The 20,515-nt window shown below is 41.5% G+C and overlaps 1 protein-coding gene across 1 annotated transcript; it reads right to left on the bottom strand.

The window, feature by feature from the left end:
* Positions 1–8,693: 8,693 nt before the first annotated feature.
* LOC128103852 (procathepsin L-like) lies at positions 8,694–11,937 on the bottom strand. The gene is made up of 7 exons (XM_052728496.1): positions 11,812–11,937; positions 11,411–11,533; positions 11,168–11,314; positions 10,762–10,986; positions 10,096–10,258; positions 9,388–9,496; positions 8,694–8,999 (listed from the first exon to the last, which is right to left on the bottom strand). Exons 1-7 carry the CDS (start codon positions 11,935–11,937, stop codon positions 8,900–8,902), a joined length of 993 nt encoding a protein of 330 aa, XP_052584456.1. The 3' UTR covers positions 8,694–8,899.
* Positions 11,938–20,515: the final 8,578 nt, after the last annotated feature.

The raw sequence follows: 20,515 nt of genomic DNA, 5'->3' as shown, positions 1-20,515 counted from the left end.
TCTACTTCTTATTGGTGGAAATATTAAGACAATTCCATATAGTTAAAAGGGAGGTTTATTTTGTGGGGTTACTTACAAGTGAAGGGATAGGTTACAGGGTCTGGGAAAGGTGAAGCACAATCCAGTAGTGTTCTCTGGAGAACTCTGCTTGGTCCACCTCCAGAGTCCAGGATCCAGGAACCAAGAGAGTCGACACTTCCGGATCTCAGGTCTTAAGCCCTCCTGTCTCAGCTCCACCTCATAGACGTTACCAGAAGCCTCAATGGGGGTAGTACTTACAGGACAAAGCTGGAACAGCTACCCACTACATCTCCCCCTGTTGTCTAAATAAGAAAGTTCTAACCTAATACAAAACTATATACACTAGGAATGATTATCAAATATTGTTCAGGGGGAATAAGGGATAATGACCTAGACAAGATGGAAATACAACCAACACAAACAATGTCAAACAAGAGACACATACTAAAATCCCGAGAAATCTAGAGCATGGGTAAATAGCATGTTACAGAGATCATTCCAAAAGGTGTCCTATCCTAAAGAACCTAAATCTAATACTTAATATGTTCTATCTAAGATATTATATATATATATATATATATATATATATATATATATATATATATATATATACTGAGTTGTAACTATAACTGTTAGTCTTCAATCCCATCAAAGACCTGAGAAGGAATATAATGGTACCTGAGAAATGGTAGATGGATGCAAGCAACTTTTGGGAGTCTTGCAAGAGTAGGACAGAGACAGCTGGCAGCCTGGACAGTCACCTAATGTTTCTCAGCATTGTTGGTGCATTCAAATTGGCTACAGGCCTAGAGTATCTGACAGACCATTTTCAGAAGCAGGAATTCTGAAAGACCATCTTACCCTGTCTTGGCAGAGTACAGTGGTCGCTTTCCTTGTGTCCCGCTTGTCCAGAAAGGACAGCATTCATACCGTCAGCAGTCGAGGCAAGGGCAGTTCTTTGCCCAGTAGGCCATTTTGTGCCAAGAAGACAAACTTCCAAGTAGAAATGCCTTAGAAGCCCAATATTCTCTTGGGATCAAATTGGTGCTGCCAAGAGCAATTGTGTCTCACGTCAGCAGAATTCTAAGTTATTTAAATGCCATATTCTCTAGGTCCATGAAGTGTTTGAAGATTACCTGTCCATCCAACCTATGTATCTGTAAATCGGGATAACCTAACTAACATAACTATAGAGATGACAAGTATAGGTGACTATAAATCTATAAGTCTTATCCACCTAAATAACCTAAGGACTAAGGCTTTATGTAAACAAGGTAAACAGTCTGTAAGCAAATGTATGGTAAAAGGACAATGACTTCAAAATTGTGACAATACACAAAATATCTTTAACAGAGGTAGGAATGTATAGTACAATATGCATTATGACAATAATCCTAAATATATATCAATATACAAAATATCCTAAACAGAGGTAGAACATATATACAGTATGACAGATATAAATTTACATTTGTATCAATATACAAATATTTCAAATAAGAGTAGAAATATATGTACATTACAACAAATATAGTTCTGTATTTGTATCAATATACAAATTATCTTAAAAAGGAATATAAAAAATAGTTTACATTTGTATCAATATACAAGAATCCATAACAGTGCAAATTATCTGAGGCTGCTATTTTACTAAATTTGTTTACTATTATATTCAATAATCTACCATAATATCTTATACCTATCCAGTACAACTTCTACTGTGAGTAGGGAGGCAGAATGTCCCCAGGTGCTGGCTTAGCGGAGCATGCTTAAGACTACAGTGGCAGGTCCTTGACTTTCCTTCAACCCATGTGTCAGGTCTATGGCATCTCCAGTCTCTACCTTCCAGAGAGATGGTGCAGATGTTGGGGTGAGGAGGGTCTTGGGATAATGGAGAGTGGTTTATTTGATCCCTTTCATTTAACAGTGTGAGCCAAGGGATTAACAAGGACCAACAGCAGAGAAGTGTGCAGTCAAGTGAAGAGGGGAGGGAGTCAGTATCCCCTTTCAGTAATGTATACACTTTGCAATTCTTTCATTTTCCACTGACCTAAAGACATAAGTAGCTTTTTCATTAAAGGACCCCTAAACAGCAAGGGTTCCATGTATTCTCCATTCCCAGAGGGAAATTTTAAAAAAACTGTGAAGTCTGGAATGGCATTCCCTATATTTTTCATTCTCTCAAAAGACATTAAAATCAGCCGGGTGGTGGTGGCGCACACCTTTAATCCCAGCACTTGGGAGGCAGAGTCAGGTGAATCTCTGTGAGTTTGAGGCCAGCCTGGTCTACAAAGTGAGTTCCAGGAAAGGCGCAAAGCTACACAGAGAAACCCTGTCTCGAAAAAACAAAAAACAAAAACAAACAAACAAAAAAAGACATTAAAATCAAGTCCACCTTGTGCCTTTCATTGTGGATTTCTAGCCAAATTATAAGGGCCTGTGATTGTCACTTGGCCTTACCATAGCTCAACCTTGATCTTGTCTTTGTTTTCGAGGAGGTTTATTGGTGAAATTATTAAGGCCATTCCACGTAGTTAAAAGGGAGCTTTATTTAGTGGTGTAACTTACAAATGAAGGGATAGGTAGGTTGCAGGTCTGGGAAAGGTGTAGCGCAGTCTGGCGGTGTTCTCTGGAGAACTCTGCTCAGTCCATCTCCAGCGTCCAGGGTCCAGGCACCAAGAGAGCTGTCACGTCCAGATCTCGGGTCTTCAGGGCCCTCCCTTGGCCCCGCCTTGTAGACCTGACAGTTACCGAAGCCTCAATGGGGCTTGGAACTTCCAGATAAAGCTGGAATGGCTACCCACTACAGAGTTTTATAATTACAATTGAGCTGTAGGACTCTGAACATAGAGTTCTGGTGGCAACATTGAAAATAAGGGCAGGCATGCTTATTAAAGAGCACAGATGACGGTAGGGGTGGTACAGATGTTGGAAGCCTGCAGCTTTGAAGTCTGCTTAGATACCAGCAGATTTTGGAGTGTTTCTTAAGATCTACAATTGCATGTTTGTAGAATATATCTAGGCTCTCTTTTCTTTTCTTTTTCTATTTTGGTTTTTGGAGGCAAGGTTTCTTCGTGTAGCCCTAGCTGTCCTGGAACTTGCTCTGTAAATCAGGTTGGCCTCAGACTCCCAAAGATCCGCCTGCCTCTGCCTCCTGAGTGCTGGGATTAAAGGCATGCACCACCACTGCCCGGCTTATATCTAGGCTCTTAAGTGGCTCCAAGTTATCCAGACTCTTCTGTTTTACCCCAGCTACTATATATACATGCCTTTCTTTTTTAGTGTGCATGTGCCACTCCATTGTTCGACCACATATCAGTTTATGGTAGAATGGGCCAGTAACATTGTCCAGGTGATTGCCACAATGCCTGATGAGCTGACTTTAATCTCAGGAACCCAGATGGTGGAAGAACAGAACCAACTCCCACAATTTGTCCTCTGATATCCATATGCCCACATGACATGAGGGCCCCCCAATAAGTAAAGTAAATGTAGTAAATATTATTTTAAAACCCATGTCTTCTTTTACTGGTGGACATACCATTTTTGGTTTTTATTTAAATAATATTGTAAGAAATATATATGCATACGTGTCTTTGTGGATGTTTCCAAAGATTACTCTAATAGAAAAGGAATCCCCTACTGAATGCATTCTTCCAATATGTGCTCACATTTGCAATAAATGGAATATCTGCTTCCTTACAATTTAAATTAACTCATCCTCTAGACCAAATCTGATTTTTTCAGCCCTAATTTTAGTATCTTTTTTTTTGTTGTTGTTGTTTTAGACAGGGTTTCTCTGTGTAGCTTTGTGCTAATTTAAGTATCTTTTTAAGAGGTGTTTTGTTGTTTATTTGTTTCTGCTCTGTTTCTATTGCTAGAAGGAATTTTAAAAGGATATAAAAAAGGGGGCAATGAAATAAGGAAGAAAATGGTATTGGTTCTGATCAACAGCTAAATTCCCTCTTACAAAGAACTAATAACAGGACAATTGAAGAACCATGTTTCATAATTTCACATGTTTTTCCTCAGAATTATCTTTTTTCCTTTCTTTTATTTTCTTTCCCTTCTCCACACTTTTCATTTTCTTTCTTAGAAACAAAATTCTATTGATTATAGAATTTTTATTCATGGTTCAGCAGTCTTGGCAGTAACTAAAGTGTTGCCTTCCGCCTTAGAATTCCATTGTGAAACTTTTAACCTATGGATCTTTTTAAAAAATATGCCAGCAAATAAAATAAGCTTTTATTAATTAAAAGTTGAAATAAATATCAGTTCCATCTAAAACAGATGAGTTGGACCTTAAGAGACTTACTGGAGAGAATACACACACACACACACACACACACACACACACACACACGCATATATATATATATATATATATATATATATATATATATATATATATATATATATATATACATATATATACTCCTCAGTGGAGATAATACATTTCACTTAATTAAATTATAGTAAACATCATGCAAACAGTTTAAGTATGCTGATTAGCTTTTTTTTGTCAATTTGACATAAGTTAGGGTCATCTAGGAAGAGAGAACATCAATTATGAAAATACCTCCATCATACTAACCTATAGACAAGTCTATGAGACATTTTCTTAATTAGTGATTGATGTGGTAGGATCCAGCCTACTGAAGGTGATGCCATCCCTGGGCAGGTGGTCATGAGTTGTATAAGAATAGAGTCTGAGAAAGCCATGGGGGAAAGTCAGTAAGGAGAGTTCCTTCATGGTTTCTGCTTCAATTCATGCCTACAGGCTCCTCCCTTGAGTTCCTGCCCCAACTTCCTTTTATGTTGGACTATAAGCTATACGCTAAAATAAACCCTTTCCTCCCCAAGTTGTTTTTGGTCAGTGTTTTATCATGCCAACAGAAATTAAAAAGCACAGTAGGTCATTTATCAGTTGATACAATTTTTCATATTAGGAAACAAAACAAAATAAAATTAATATATTGTTTTTACTTTCACATGGAATTTCACTGAAAATTATATAGATTCTGCATATACAAGTATGGTATAAGGAAAATAAACATACTTGGTATCTGCAAAGAATCTTTAAAAAAAGGTAATATTGAAAATTGTCAATAAGGATTTTCAAACTCAAGTATCATCTGTCATTTTTCTGTTGTTTTGATAAAACATTCTGACAAAAGCACCATGAGAAATGAAGGGTTCATTTTAAGTCACAGTTCTAGAACACAGTTCATTACACAGTGAGTCATGGTGACCAGAACTTGTGGAAGAAAGAAGTTGATCACAAGTGTGGCTAGAAGCTTGTGTTTTAGATAACTGCAGATCAAATTAAAACTTTGAAATTTCACTTGACTCCAGTCAGAATGGCTAAGATGAAGAGACAAGTTTGTCTCTTTATCTGTGGATCTTTTTTCACCCACAAATTCTGCAACTCGTTAGGTCAGGGACATTATAACGAACTCAGAAGAATTCAGCTACATGGTCCACAAAGTCCCCTCTAAACCTTTAGAGTCCGATTCAGGGGGTCTTCAAGGAGACTGTGAGCCTTTCCAGCATCTCTCATGTGGGAAGACCATCTGCTCTACCCTCTTTTCAATATGACTAGACATTGCACAGCTCCATGGTGAGTGCCAGGGACTTTATTCTGCCTGTGCAACCCAGGTAGTAGGCTTGGGCCTCCTGGTGTGCATATCTGAGTCTCATGTTTGTGTGCACAGCCCCAGCAGTTTATCAGCTGCTTTCATTGCCTTTCATGTACTCTGTCAGGCACTAAGGTGAGCATTTACCCTGTGTTAGATGATCTGCAGACACTAATGTGTACTGATAAGGATAAAGATGTTGAAAACGACCCCAGGACATAGACAGATCCTGTGGCTGACAAGGCTGAAGTCCAGGGCTTATGCATGTCGCTTCACCGTGAAGATAACATTTCACACTCAGATAGCACAGTGTTCTGCTTGTGTTTGCTCAGCCACAGTCTCCAGATCCGCCAAAGGATTCTCTAAGCCTAGTCCCCCATAACCTTGACTGTGACAGACACAGCTGTTTCCTTTGCTTCAGACACCACCAAAATCTCAGCAACTGGCTATCAAATAGAAAGCTAGAGCAGAAGCTGGAGCCAGAGGCTAAAAACAAAGGAATGCATTGATAGGTTCACATGTCAAAGATACTGTACCCATATTTGTGTCTAGAGTGGACATTCTAAAATCAGTCACGGAGGAGCTGCATTTAGATGTAGCTTTGTGTTTTCTGTGTGGGACATGACATTTGGCTGTTCTGACCTTCAAAATGGTGTTGTACTCAGAACAGTGACACTGAAGACACAGGGGAATCCTGACACTCCTCTCTGGTGGATTCCCTGTTACTCTTTCTCCTCTATTTTAGGGTTAGGTGGGGTAGGGTGCTTTAACACAGTGTTCTCAACCTTCCTAACGCTGCAACCCTTTAAACAGTTTCTTATGTTATGGTGACCCCCAACCATAAAATTATTTTGTTACTACTTTATAACCATAATTTTGTTACGGTTACGAATCATAATGTAAATATCTGATATGCAGGATATCTGATAAGTGACCCCAAAGGGAAATGCAACCCAAAGGTTGAGAACCACTGCTCTATGGGTACCAAAGTCCTCTATGCTCTCCAGAGGTCCCTTTAACACCTGCCTGCTCTTCAAGTAGGGCCCTCCTAAGCATCTTATTCTCAGCCTTCTGAGATGTATTGCTGAGGATAGAGATGTCTCATTGATCCTCCTCCTCTTCTATGAGGACCACCACTCCTCTGTAGCTCCTCCTCGATGTCCTGCCCTAGCACTACCAGGAGCAGCAGGGGACAAAGCCCAAGGCTTGATCCTGAAACTCTCCCATAATCATAGAAGAAAGTCAGGGAAGATCTTGTTTCCAGCCACTCACTGTGACCAAACTGTTAAGGACTGGTTTAGGATTGGTGAGATTGGAGAAGTAAGACCTTTTGTTTGCTCCCGAGACTGGTGTGGGTTGCTTGGTGTGGACAATAACTGAGGAATGGCAAATGCTTTTTGAATAAGCATACTGTCGTACCTGGAAACCCACTGTCATCTCTCAGAAGTGAACACACAAGCATCAGTATTATGTATCTCACATACTTAATGATTTTAAAAAGTAATGTTAAATGTTTACCAGAGAACATTAAATACGGTTATATGTTTAGAGACATGGAAGGGGTTCAGCATTCACCACTGAGTACAAAAGTGAAATCCTAGAACAACATGATTCACATAATATCATTACAGGGCAAATAAAATTTAAAGGCTTTATCTATGAAGCTGGTAAATAGTTGTGTGTTTATTCATAAAGAAAACAAAGAAGACTGGGTGGTGGTGGCATACGTCTTTAATTCCAGCACTCAGGAGACAGAGGCAGGTGGATCTTTATGAGTTCTAGGGCAGCCTGGTCTACAAGATGAGTTCCAGGACATCCAGAGCTATTAAACAGAGAAACCCTGTCTTGAAAAAAAAAAAAAAAAGAAAAACAGAAAACTTAAAAAAGAAAATAAAGAAAAATGTTCGGGCAAACTGTTTACAGTGACGTTGGCAGTGGGAGGAAGTGGGGTTGGATTGGAACTGCTAGCTTTTAATATTACATTATTTTTTGTTACTTAGTATTATTTTATTTGAAGTGTTCTAGTGACAAATTTCTGTAAAATAAAACAAATAATAAACAAAGCCATCTAGTTCAATGCTTTCACAGTTCAGGGCGGGAAAACCTGCTTTCATCTTGATAACCAGCCCAGTGCACTGACAACTTCTTCCAACGCGCCTCCCCTGCCCCTCCCCCCCCCGATAATTAATTTAGTTAATTTAGAATTAATTTAGTTAATGCATCTCCACATATGCCTGTGTTTGGAAAGGGATTATATGTACAGAAAGAAACTCTTGTGCTCTGTCTGTAAAACATTGTGTATCGCCGGGCGGTGGTGGCGCACGCCTTTAATCCCAGCACTCAGGAGGCAGAGCCAGGCGGATCTCTGTGAGTTCGAGGCCAGCCTGGGCTACCAAGCGAGTCCCAGGAAAGGCGCAAAGCTACAAGAGAAACCCTGTCTCGAAAAACCAAAAAAAAAAAAACATTGTGTATCTTGTTTAACATTCATTTTCCCTCTGAAGTAGGAGATAAATAACTCACTGAAATTGTAGTGTCCTACCTTTAGACCCAACAGTTTTTCCTATTCAAAGAAATTCAAAGAAATATGTATGGTAAAAATTTTCAAAGTGAAAAGTGTAGACAAAATCACTGATTGAAGGAAAGTGATAACTTTGTTCAGATGTGTTCGAAATGGGCGTTAGGGCTCAGCCCACAGTGCCATCTTACTGCACAAAATGTGAACAATTTAAACTTTGATATTTTGTGTGGATTAAAAAATTCAAATGTCAAGAGTTTTCATTTAGATTTTTTATTATTCATTGCACCATGGTTGATGGTGAGGACATAAGTCTGGAAAGAACTCTGATGAGGGCTGGAATATTGACCTCATGACTAGAAGAGCCATCCATTCTTCCCCCAAACACCATCATCGCCTTCTCTGTGTCTTCACACTGAATTGCATGTTGACTAGAGAAGCCATCACAACAAAGACAGGAGGAAGAACCATCAGCCTTTTAAGCATAGGTTTTATAAAGATTGTGTACATCTTATAAAAAATGAAAATTCAGAACTCATAAATACAAAGCTGCTTACAATAGCAGAGTGGCAGTCACATTTAACTGGAGTAAAATGTCCCAGTAGTCACATTAAATGGTGATCCTCAGAGACTCAGGTGTCACCCCCCCACAGCTGAGGATGGTCCGTGAAGGGAGAAGCCCTCCTCTGTCCATACCATCCCCACTTCTTCCTTGTTCTCCAGCAGCTCATACAGTGGGGTAGATGGCATAGGAAGCAATTCCACAGTTGTTGTTCCGGTCTCGGGCCATCTTTATGTAGCCCTTCATGCCCCAGTATTCACCCCAGCTGGAAGAAGAGCATATACACCATTAGGTAGAAAGAACACAGTATAGAAGCATCATTACATTAACTCCTGATTGGAACACAGAGACAGAGGCCACACACACTTAATAGACCAGAAGGCAGAGGGTCAACTCTTGAATACCAATGTTGCATCAAACAGGACTGTGAATCACAGCAGAAATAGGACAAGGCATCTCCCCACCCACATTTGGCTCAGAATTAGAAATGCAGTGGTTCAAATTCCATCTGAACACTCCCAAACCATGACGTCTTATCATCCTAAGTGCAACCTGGAACTTCTGTATTCAAAATATGTGGGGTAAATTGCTGAAACTTTCACACAGTGCTTTCCTTTAGTGTTTCAAACATAGATGTTTTTGACTATTTATACCTGTTCTTGACCAGCCAGTATTTCTTGCCATCTGATTCTTCACCATAGCCGACCACCAGGACAGCATGATCCAGATTACTGCTGCTACAGTCTGCCTCATAATACATGCCTGGCAGATAAAAATCAAAGCTGAATGAGAGGCTCCAGTGACCCCACAGTGACTGCTGTCACCCACAATAATGGAAACATTTCTAATTTCAGTGCAATGACATACAGACAGGAGTGATTCTGAGTTAGCAAGGCTTGGGACACAAGTTCTTATGTAGCATAACAGAAATAAAGATTAGCATAAATCCTTAGGGAAAACACTTGCTTGAATGGTTGCAAAAACCTCAACCTGCTTACAAAATGTGTCAGTCCAAGGAAACTACACGAAATACAAAATACAGGAATCAAGAGGCACCCTTGAGACTGAACTACATAAATGGACTATCTATTTAAAATCATAAAGATTCAGCAACTGCAGAAAATTCAATAAAATTAAGCCCCATAAAACACAATTTTGCTAATTAAAAAAAACATGATACATGTTCATGGGATTGTGTTTAATTAGTGTAAAATAGAAACAATACATAAATATTTCTCTTGTTGAATGTAACATCTATAACTCAAAATATTTACATCAAATTTTATATACCAAAAAGTCATCAAATTCACTGGCTTTGGTGGAGGCACATTCCCCTGATTACTGGAAGGAAGCACACTTACCGCCCTTATAGAACCTGAAGGAATGGTGACGAGAATCAATTCCAACAGAGATGGGTCCCACAGTGGCCACAGCCCTCATAAGGACATCCTCACTAACTGGGATTTTCACAAAGCCTGTGGCATTAGCTGCAGAATACTTAGGATCATATCTGCAGGGTCCATTCTTTGAAAGACAAATGTAAAAAAAAGCCATGGTTATTGCTAACCACGTCTTTGAGAACATGAGTCAGAACTACACTCAGCTGAGTTGTCATCCACACAGCTGACCCAGAATTTGCTGCTGAGGATCTCCAAGTGTATATGCTTATAAAAACGTCACAGGACCTGAGAAGTTGGTAGATTTCAGTGGCTGGTATAAATTAGCCCATGAATCTTCCATGACATGCCATGCATATTCCTATAGATAATAACTTTTCATAGTGGAGAAATCTGTACTATTTGTGGAATGGTTTGCATGTACGCCATGTGAACAGAAGCAGGGGCAGCCACATGGAAACCATGGAATCCGACCAGAGTGCAAAGGCTGACACTTTAACCACAGCAGTTAGGATTTAATAGGATGGATTCTACCATGGAAACAAATTCTAAGGACAGTAAATTAAATCTGCAATTATTCTGCTTTCTTAACCTGATCAAGAAAGACAACACCTTAGGATTTGTATTTACCCGTGCTTCATAGGGATAGAACACTCTGGTGTCCAGGCCTCTGTTTTCCTTCACATACTGGAAGGCAGGCTCCATCAGGCCACCATCACAGCCCTTGTTGCCGTATGACCAGGAGCAGTCCACTAGATTCTGTTCACTCAGAGGAATCAGTTTTCCTGTTTTCCGGAACATTTGTCCCTCTAGGGAACCAACGGCACTAAATGCCCAACAAGCTCCACAATGACCCTAGAAAAGAAAGAAAAAGCTGTCATCCACAAAATTAATACAGATGTTGACAGCAATTCACATGACACAATGATTTCACAAGTGGTAGTGAACTGCATGGAGCCCCATAGTCAGCAAGGCAGGGATGGCATTTCTTTCTTGACTTGGCCGTGGAGATAACTGAGAATGTGACATGTCCTACCTGGTCTTTCACAGGAGTCACATAGCCATGCTTTCTCCAATCCACAGACTTGGGGACATCACCCAGCAGAGGCTCCTGGAATACCTTCATCTCCTTGGGTCCCATGCCTTGAAATCCAGTCATCAGTTCCTTGAATTCTATATTGGTCTTCAAGAAAAAGTAAACAAATCATTGCAAAGGGAGAGATGATGTACAAAGAACTGAAGGGAAGGCATCATGTTCTGTAATCCATGTCACACTCACCAAGTCACCAAAGGCATTCATCTCCAAACTGAAACCATGCTTCCCCTTCGCATAGTCCTCATTGTGCAGCTGAATCATTTTCCTATTGTTCTCCCACACTGCTCTCTTCTGTCCTTCTTCATTCTGGAATAAATACAGTGTGTATTCTACTTCAATCCTAACCCTAGTTCCCTCAGTGGAACTGCTTCTACAGATGGTGAGTACCAAGGGAGGCTGTACATCTCTGGAAGCCATAATCCAGACCCCATGACAATAGGTTGGTTTGCTATCAGTGCTCATAAAGCATGCCATATGGTCATGACAGAGAGGAACTGGCTTTCACTGTATAAACTCTCTATAAACTTGCCACAGCAAGGACCATTGTCTCTGTGTTGCCTCTGGGTAGTTCTCATGGTACCAACCATGCTGTATGTTTTCCCATGTCTTGTCTTCCACTCATGCCATTCAGCATCCAAACTGGGATCATGTGTTGGAGCAGCTGAGACCAGCCCCAAACAAAGAGTGGCCAGGAAGAAAATTGGAATCATGCTTTCAGAACCTAGAGAGGGTGAAGAAATGAGATTATGATCATAGAAATTCTTCAATAAATTCTTATTTCTACATAAGATATTAAGGCCACTGTGGTAGAATAAAACTATTTTATCCATCTTTCAATGATTGTTGACACAGCTAATAATGAGGCTGGCTTCAATCATACAGGAACAAAAAAATTCCATGAGTCCAACAAAATGAAGAGCAGCTGTCCAGGCTCCCGGACTTTGAGTGTGTGTGTACTGTGCATTTAGCTCACCACAGGGCCTGCAGGCACCCAAGGTTCAGAAGGTTCTTCTTAAGACATAGTTGGCCTACATTTTATTTCATTGATACTAAGGTCTCCTAAGCTAACCATGACTTAAGCACAATATATTCTCCTATTACATACAGAGAGATCTGCAAGACAGGGGCGGGATCACAAGACATCGTTTATTGGTCAGTATACACCAGTAGTAAGACTGTGCCTTGACTCTTTCCCTTCTGAAATCTTTCTGGAATGCCTTCTCTAGAGAATCTTGGAAGGACAACAGTTAAGAATCTGTCTGCCCCACAACTGGGAAGAGCCTTCAGAATTCTCCTTCACTGTTTCAGTGAGGAGGGTCCCATAGTTGAGTACAGGATGCAGAGCCTAGCCATCAATTTAGGGGAGAAACAAGGATATACTAATGCCAGATTTAAGCTTTATAAGGTTTTGCATGGGATACTCTAGAAAGGGCCATGCCAGAGTCATGCCACATGCTGCTCTTTGGGCACATGCCGATGAAACCAGCCGCTTGTCCCTGACCTTCATTTACATGAGAAAGATGATCTCTTTTGGCATAGGAAGTGATGGCCATGGCAAATTATATAGAGGAAAACTGGCACTTCCTGTACTATGTAACCAGTGGCAGTCTACTAGGCTCTGCTTACTCAGGGGTACAATTTTGCCTGATTTCACATTATTGAGATTTTGCACACACCTGGCCTCCAGAAAGGTTTGGTGACCTCCTGGGATGCCAATCCTTCCTATTCTGCATCCCCACACCAGATCTGCTAAGGTTGAGTTGATACTCTCATTCCTGAGGGAACTGCATGGTCCTGCATGGAGTCTCTCTAGGGCTTTCCTCCAGTATCAGTTCTCAGTCTGCCTTGGGGGAGCGTTGGGGCTCACCTGGGAGGTCCAGCTGGGCAAGTGTTCTTCACAGTCTCAGGTCTTCAGAGGTTGCTGAGGTCCCAGGCTCTGTCCCAGCTGCATGTGAATCCAGGCTTTAAATCCCAAATCTGTGGCTCCAGGACACTGCTCCTGCCCAGTTCCCCCTCCCTGCCATTGGCTGGGTGGGCAATTGGACAGAACCTCCAGGCTGTGGGACTGCAGGCACATACTGATGTTGATTTCCACCCTGTCCTGGGGCATTGGGTGTGGGCTGCCATGGTGCACTGTGGGGAAGGGAGCAGTGGGTCCCTGCTCCAGGGAAGCAGAGTGTGTGAGTCTAGTGACATTAGGTGAGAAAGTCCTCTCACAGAGGGTTTGGCACTTGACTCAGGATAGAAGGTTCTAGTTAACTCCATGTGGATTTCCAACATAACTCTGCTCTTCTATTAGAAGTAGAGATTTTAATAAAATCATTGCCAGTGCTGCTCCATGAGCTGTTATATTCTAGCCCAGTGTTTTCCCTTTAATTCACAGCTAGGCTGGGTCTCCTGGTGGTTACAGACTCTGGGCTCATTCTCCCCAGAATCAGGGAGGATAGCAACCGGGTTTCTAAGAATCTTTAGGGGAAGGCAATCCCGAAACAGGAAGGAGATGGTCCAAGCAAACCTTGGAATGGAGTGGGGTGAGGAGTGTCCTGAGGATCAAGGCACGTGTAATGCATCTCATCCTGTCTGCTCACTCTGGGGTCTTTCTTAACTCACATCTGTAGCTACAGCAAAAGTTGTGAAGTCTTTGCACAAACCTTGGTGAACAACAGGGAAGTGACCTATTTTGGAGTCTGCTTTGATTGTCATCACTGAGGTTACATTGTGTTTCTTTAGTCTCTGCCTTGGGATTGAATTTAGGGGCTTTAATTTGACAGAGGGTAGTGATGGAAGTGAGATAGAGTTTGGACAGCTTTTAAGTGAGGGAACATCTATAAATCTACAATGTGTAGGTAGAAGCTCTTGTTATTTGCCAACTAAGGAAAATAAACCATAAATATTCTTAACCCTCATGATTCAGTAAAGTACACTGTAGAAAACAATGTCTAGTGATATATTCCCATTATAGTTCACCAAAAACCTTTTTTTTTTTCAAGACAGGGTTTCTCTGTGTTGTTTTGGTGCCTTTCCTGGATCTCGCTCTGTAGACCAGGATGGCCTCTAACTCACAGAGATCCACCTGCCTCTGCCTCCCAAGTGCTGGGATTAAAGGCAAGTGCCACCACCGTCCAGCCCCAAAAACCTTTTTAAAGCATGTTCTAAGTTCTTTGATTAAAACAAGAAATTATATGACATTCTTATTCACCAGCTTATGTCTTCTTAAGACTCCATTTAGAATCCATTTAGAAACAAACTCAGACCTATAACTTTTTCACTGTTACAATAGGCTAACAGGAAGTTTGATCTTTCAGTTGCACATGGAATTAGGGACATGCACACGGTCTTTCAACTGCCATCACCATAGATCTGCAGTTTGTTATTCTGTATTCCTAAACTAAAATTCTGATCTCAGTGTCTCCTCTCTCCCGAGTCCTGCATCTGTCTACCCCTCAGTTTTCTGTGTGACATTGAGGACTGCTACAGGATGAAGCTGGCTTCCCCCTCTACACTCCAGTCATGATGGAAGTAAATCACTATTCCAACTGTATATAGCCATATGGCCATTCCAACGTGGGCAGTCCCCACACATGTGTCAGTCTCATGGTTTCTGAGGCTGAGTTACTCCTCCATGTGGATATCTTCACTTTATCTGCTCAGCCTTTGTTGCAACTCTGGCTGTCTTTACACCTTCTTCTTGCTAGTGACACTGCTGTCCCACTAGGTGACAAATGTATTTCCAACCTCTGCTTTTAATCGCTTGGGTACACATTCAGAAGGGCAGCGGATGGGTGTCTAATCCAGTTTTCTCCTTGTTCACACAGAGCAGGCACCACTGTCCTTGACCTCTAGCCGTGCCCAAGGGTGCTGATGTCAGACTCTTTGCTGACACACAGTGTGTCCTCTGTTTCTCTTTCTGAAGATGCCTTCCCCAAGTGTGTGCAGTGACTCTTGGCTGTGTTTCCCAAGGATCTGTGCTGTCAAGAATCTTTTCATCATTTGAATTCTCATTGTTATCTTACTCACAGGCAATCTTTAGTAGCTCTTAGCCCTTTGTTAGTTCATTTATTTTGTGGCTGTGGTGAATTTTAGGAGTTTCAAAATTTATATTTGTTTTGTTATCCTGATAAGGTGATTACATACACACAGACACACATGGAGAGAGATAAACATACCTACCACACACACTGACACACACATAGACAAATACACACAGACACACAGACACACACACACACACCCATATGTCTGTGTCATCTGAGTAAAGTAAGAGAACAATTTGTGGCCATAGGCTGTCTCCTGGTAGCATGGGGATCTGAGTACCTGAACTCAGGACTCAGGTTGGAGACAGTTTTACCCACTCAGCCATTCTGACAGCAGGGATTTTTACTTGCTTTGTTAGTTCTTCTGTTTTTACATTTGGAGTTTTAAATAATTTCCAGATAAATAACATTCAATTATCTTAGACACCTGGGTGAATGGTTTTTTCCGTGTTGATAATATGACTTAATAAAAAGTTGTTTTGTTTTGTTCTGCTTTATTTTGTTCTGTTTTTAAGACACAGTTTCCTCGCGTAACAGCCCTGGCTGTCCTGGAACTCCCTCTGTAGAGCAGACTGGCCTCTAACTCTCAGAGATCCACCTGCCTCTGCCTCCCAAGTGTTGGGACTGAAGGTGTTTGCCAACACTACCTGGCTGCTTAATACATTTTTAAACTTTGATCAAATTCTGTTTTTTCTTATCAACCTTCTGTTACCTCCAAAAACTCAATAAAAATTCCACTTCAACAATGTGACCCCTGTGTTTTTGCCTAGGTGGATAAATAGCCCCACTTGTTCATCAGAACAGTGATTCGTTTCCTGCCAAGCAATGCACCCAGAAAGGTTCTAAGTGCCCACCCAGCATTTCTTCCCTGAGCTGTCTCTGCAGGGCTTCTCTGAGCTAGCCTGTCAGGGAGCAGGACAGCAGGCCTTCATCCCAGAGGGTTTGCCCACACCTGGGAAGAAGGAATGCTGCACAGAGAGGCCAGAAGGTCTGAACTGACACACCTTGCTGAGCTTTCCCATTGGAATCAGCAGCTTTAGGGAACTCACGTTTCCCAAAGCTAAGCTCACACAGTCTTCCCCGGACATTTGCATCTCGGTGTCTGAAGTTCCACATAGCATTTAAATTTGCCTAAACAAACAGATGTCTTGGGCCTTTCACATAATAGTCATTTTATTTTTATTTTTGAGATTGTAATTTAATTACATTTTCCCCTCCACTTCCCTTTCTTCAAAGCTTTGCAGACACCCCTTTCTGTTCTTCAACTCCATGGCCTCTTTTTTAATAAATTGTTTTTATATGCATATATGTATTTGCATATACATATATATTCCAGAAAACCACATCTGATCAAAATGCTGACTAGTGGAGGAGCCCAGTCCCAATGGATACATCTATAAAACACTCCCACAGCTAAAGCCCAGGGAATATTTGGGAAAAGGGAGCTTAAAGATGGTGAGAGCCAGAGGACCAGCATCTCTGCTGATGAGATTGTTTCTCCTCATAACACCAGGAGCTGTACCCACAAGAATTTTACCAAAATAACTGAATAAACCTGGGTCAATGTCAACCATGACCCGTATAATAGGGGAGAAAAAAAATTACACTTGTACCTTACCATGCCCAAAGTGCTCTGAAATTAAATTTATATTAGGAAACCAAATTTTGGAGAGTAGGGAATGAAATTAATCAAGAGAACTGAAGGTATGAATATTCACGCCAGTCATTCAAAACACTTGTTTAGCCAGGCAGTGGTGGAGCATGCCTTTAATCTCAGCACTCAGGAGGCAGAGAAAGGCAGATCACTGTGAGTTTGAAGCCAGCCTGGTGTGTAGAGGTAGTTCTAGGACAGCTAAGAATGTTACACAAAGAAACTCTGTCTCAAACACACACACACACACACATACACACACACACACACACACACACACACACACACACACACACACACACACGCCCTTCTGAGTCCTGTTCCTTTTTTTCTAGTGTTGTACCATGGGAGAAGGTACCCTCCTCAAATGAAGCAACGGTTTTCAGAGCCTTGGTTATTTATCTCCTAGGACCTTGGGATTCACATTCCACATCCCCTAGTGCCCTCATGCCTGCAGAGTTGGACATGCAAAATAAGAGATCAGGGCTGGGAGGAGGGACACAGGTGAAGATTCAACAGCTTGGTTGTGTTTCTGATCTCTGCTGGTCTGCTATTCATCGAAATTACTTTCCCTCATTAAGAAGGTGCACAACCCATTTGTCATCTCCACCTCCACTGCAGGAACACTCACTCCTGTAAACTGGCTCACTCAAGACTGCTTATCTGCAATGGAAAAACTCTTTGTTGTGAAGTTCCCAGTCACCAGCACATGCATTCTTGGGAACTTGCTAGAATACCACATTCATGAACCCTTTCCCAGGCCTTCTGAATCAGAGGCATCATAAAGATCAGCAATCTCATTGCTCCTGGGCCTTCCATGTGATTCTGACCCACTGTCCATGAACTACTGTCCCAGTGGTTCTGTGAGAATGACAGGAGGAGCAGGTGTGAGGAGCTCAGACTGTGCCTGGAGCCTCAGCATTGCTCAGTGGTGACATCATCTACATCAGCACCTCCACAGCAGCACTCTCCTCTAGCAAAGCTTTCACTGCCAAGGGTAACTGGTCCTCAGAGGTGGGGCTGTCCTTCCCCTGGAACACCCAGCTCAGGTATGTGTGCATCTGGCTGTCTCCATAGAAGATCTTCACTCTCCTCTCTATGTGCTGTAACATCATCGGTTTCAATCTTGCCTTTTTATGTACCTTGTATATATTTTATATATACTATATATCATTACTGTTGTGGGCATCCTGCACATAGCAAAATATTTACCATCTCAAGATGAGTATGTTGTGGATCAGTGATCTTCACTATGTTCTGCATCTATCACTGTCATCAAGATCCAGTACACTTACACCACTTTAAAAATTGTTCCAAGTTTATTGGTCACATTCAGTCTGAATTCCCCTCCTCTACATTTTTATAAATTATCCCTTTTCCCTTTGGGCTTGTCTGCTCTATTCATGTTATAAAAATATTCATACATTATGCTGTCTTTTGTGTCTGGCTTGTTCAAGATGAGGCTTTTATAGTCCATCCACAATGTAACAGGTGTTAATTCTTTATATGGTTTTATGACTGAAAACATTCCTTTATAGGAATACTGATTTTCTATTAATTAATTAGTTTTATACTATGGCCTCTTTTCACCCCTCTTCCTCTCTCCTCAGTCCTTCCTCCCAACCCCCCCTCTGTTCCCACCCCTCAATCCACCCCTTCTCCATTTCTGTTCAGGAAAGGGCAGGTCTCCTCCCATTGATATCAACAAAACATAACATATCAAGTTGTAGTAAGACTAAACACCTCCCTATGTCTCAAGGCTGGGCAAGGTTAGTCAGTAAAAGAGTTGGAGACAGTTCCTGCTCGCATTGTTTGGAGTCCCATTAGAGGACTGACCTGTTCGCATTGTTTGGAGTCCCATAAGAGGACTGAGCTACACAACTGTAACATATATGCAGAGGGCCTAGGTCAGTTCCATGCAGGCACCCTGGTTGTGGGTTCAGTCTCTGTGAGCCCCTATGAGCCCAGGTTAGTTGATTCTGTGGTTTTTCTTGTAGAGTCCTTGACCCCTCTGGCTCCTACAATCCTTGCCTCTTCCAAAGGATTCCCTGAGCTCCCCCTAATGTAGGTCTGCATCTGCTTTCATCAGTTGGTGGATGAAGCCTCTCTGATAACACCTGGTCTAGAGACCAACCTATGAGTACAGCAGAGTATCATTAGGCATCATTACATTGACATTATATTTTTTCCTCTAGTTGTGTTGGGTTCTGTCCTAGGTCCCTGGGCTATCCAGCCTGTGGGTCCAGGTGCTCTAGGCAGTGTCAGGGGTGGGCTTATTCTCCTTGCATGGTTATTAGGCTAGACCAATCATTGATTGGCCACTCCCTCAATCTTTAGGCCACCTTTACCCCAGCACATCTCATAGGCAGGACAGACTGCAGGTTGAAGGTTATGTGGCTGGGTTGGTGTCCCACTCCTTCACTTCAAGTCCTGCCTGGTCACAGGAAATGGCTGGTTCAGGCTATGTATCTGCTATTGCTAGGAGTCTTAAGCTGGGGTCATCCTTGTAGATTCCTGGGAGATTTCCCTGTGACAAGTTTTTATCTGAACTCAAAATGCTCCCCTCCCCCATTTCCAGTTGTCTCTTTCAGTACTCTTTCCCTCCAAACCCTCCCAAACTGATCACTCATGTTCCCATCACCACCAGCCCCCAGTCCACTCATGAAATCTCTTCTATTTCTCCTTCCCAGAGAGTCTGGGTGTTCTCCCTTGAACCCACTGACAGTGTCCTTTCCCTTACAGAACATTTTCAGTTTCATGAAGTCCCATTTACTAATTTTTGATCCTAGTATCTACACTATTGGTGTCCTGTTCAGGAAGTCACTCTGTGTTCTTCTGTGTCACTGCATTTAAGGCTAATTCCCCATTTTCTCTTCTATCAGGTTCAGTGTATCTGGATTTATGTTGAAGTCTTTTATGCACTTGGACTTGAGTTTTGTGCAGGGTAATAGATATGGATCTATTTGCATTTTTCTACATGCGGACATCCAGTTAGACCAGTACCATTTGTTGAAGGTGCTTTCTTTTTCCATTGTATAATTTTGGCCTCTTTGTCAAAAACCAGGTGTCTAAAGGTGTGTGGATTTACATCTAGGTCTTTGATTCTATTCCATTGGTCTACTTGTCTGTTTTATGCCAATACCATGTGGTTTTTATTACTATAACTCTGTAGTAGAGCTTGAAATCAGGGATGGTGCTATTTCCAGAAGTTCATTTATTGTACAGGATTATTTTAGCTCTCCTAGTTTTTATTCTTTCATATGAAGATTAGTATTGTTTTTTCAAGGTCTGTAAAGAATTGTGCTGGGATTTTAATGGAGATTGCATTGAATCTGTAGATGCCTTTGGTAAAATTGCCATTTTTACTATGATAGTCCTACTGATCCATGAGCATGGGAGAGCTTTCCATTTTCTGAGATCTTCTTCTGTTTCTCTTTTCAGAGACTTGAATTTCTTGTCATACAGGTCTTTCACTTGCTTGCTTAGAGTTACACGAAGATACTTTATATTATTGAGTCTATTGTGAAAGTGTTGATTCCCTGATTTCTTTTTCAACCCATTTATCATTTGTATATAGGAGGGCTATTAATTTTTTGAGTTACT

The sequence above is a fragment of the Peromyscus californicus genome, unplaced genomic scaffold (assembly GCF_007827085.1).
Source record: "Peromyscus californicus insignis strain IS unplaced genomic scaffold, ASM782708v3 Scaffold_8__1_contigs__length_139910024, whole genome shotgun sequence".
NCBI classification, from domain to species: domain Eukaryota; kingdom Metazoa; phylum Chordata; class Mammalia; order Rodentia; family Cricetidae; genus Peromyscus; species Peromyscus californicus.
This window is presented reverse-complemented; position numbering and strand designations above follow the sequence as displayed.

Excerpts from the sequence above, each read along its gene's own strand:
- LOC128103852 (XM_052728496.1), bottom strand. The coding sequence starts at position 11,937 with ATGATTCCAATTTTCTTCCTGGCCACTCTTTGTTTGGGGCTGGTCTCA. Across the intron at positions 10,259-10,761 it reads TCTATCCCTATGAAGCACGG|AATGGACCCTGCAGATATGA; the intron begins GTAAATACAAAT and ends TGTCTTTCAAAG. Across the intron at positions 9,000-9,387 it reads TACTGGCTGGTCAAGAACAG|CTGGGGTGAATACTGGGGCA; the intron begins GTATAAATAGTC and ends CTCTTCTTCCAG.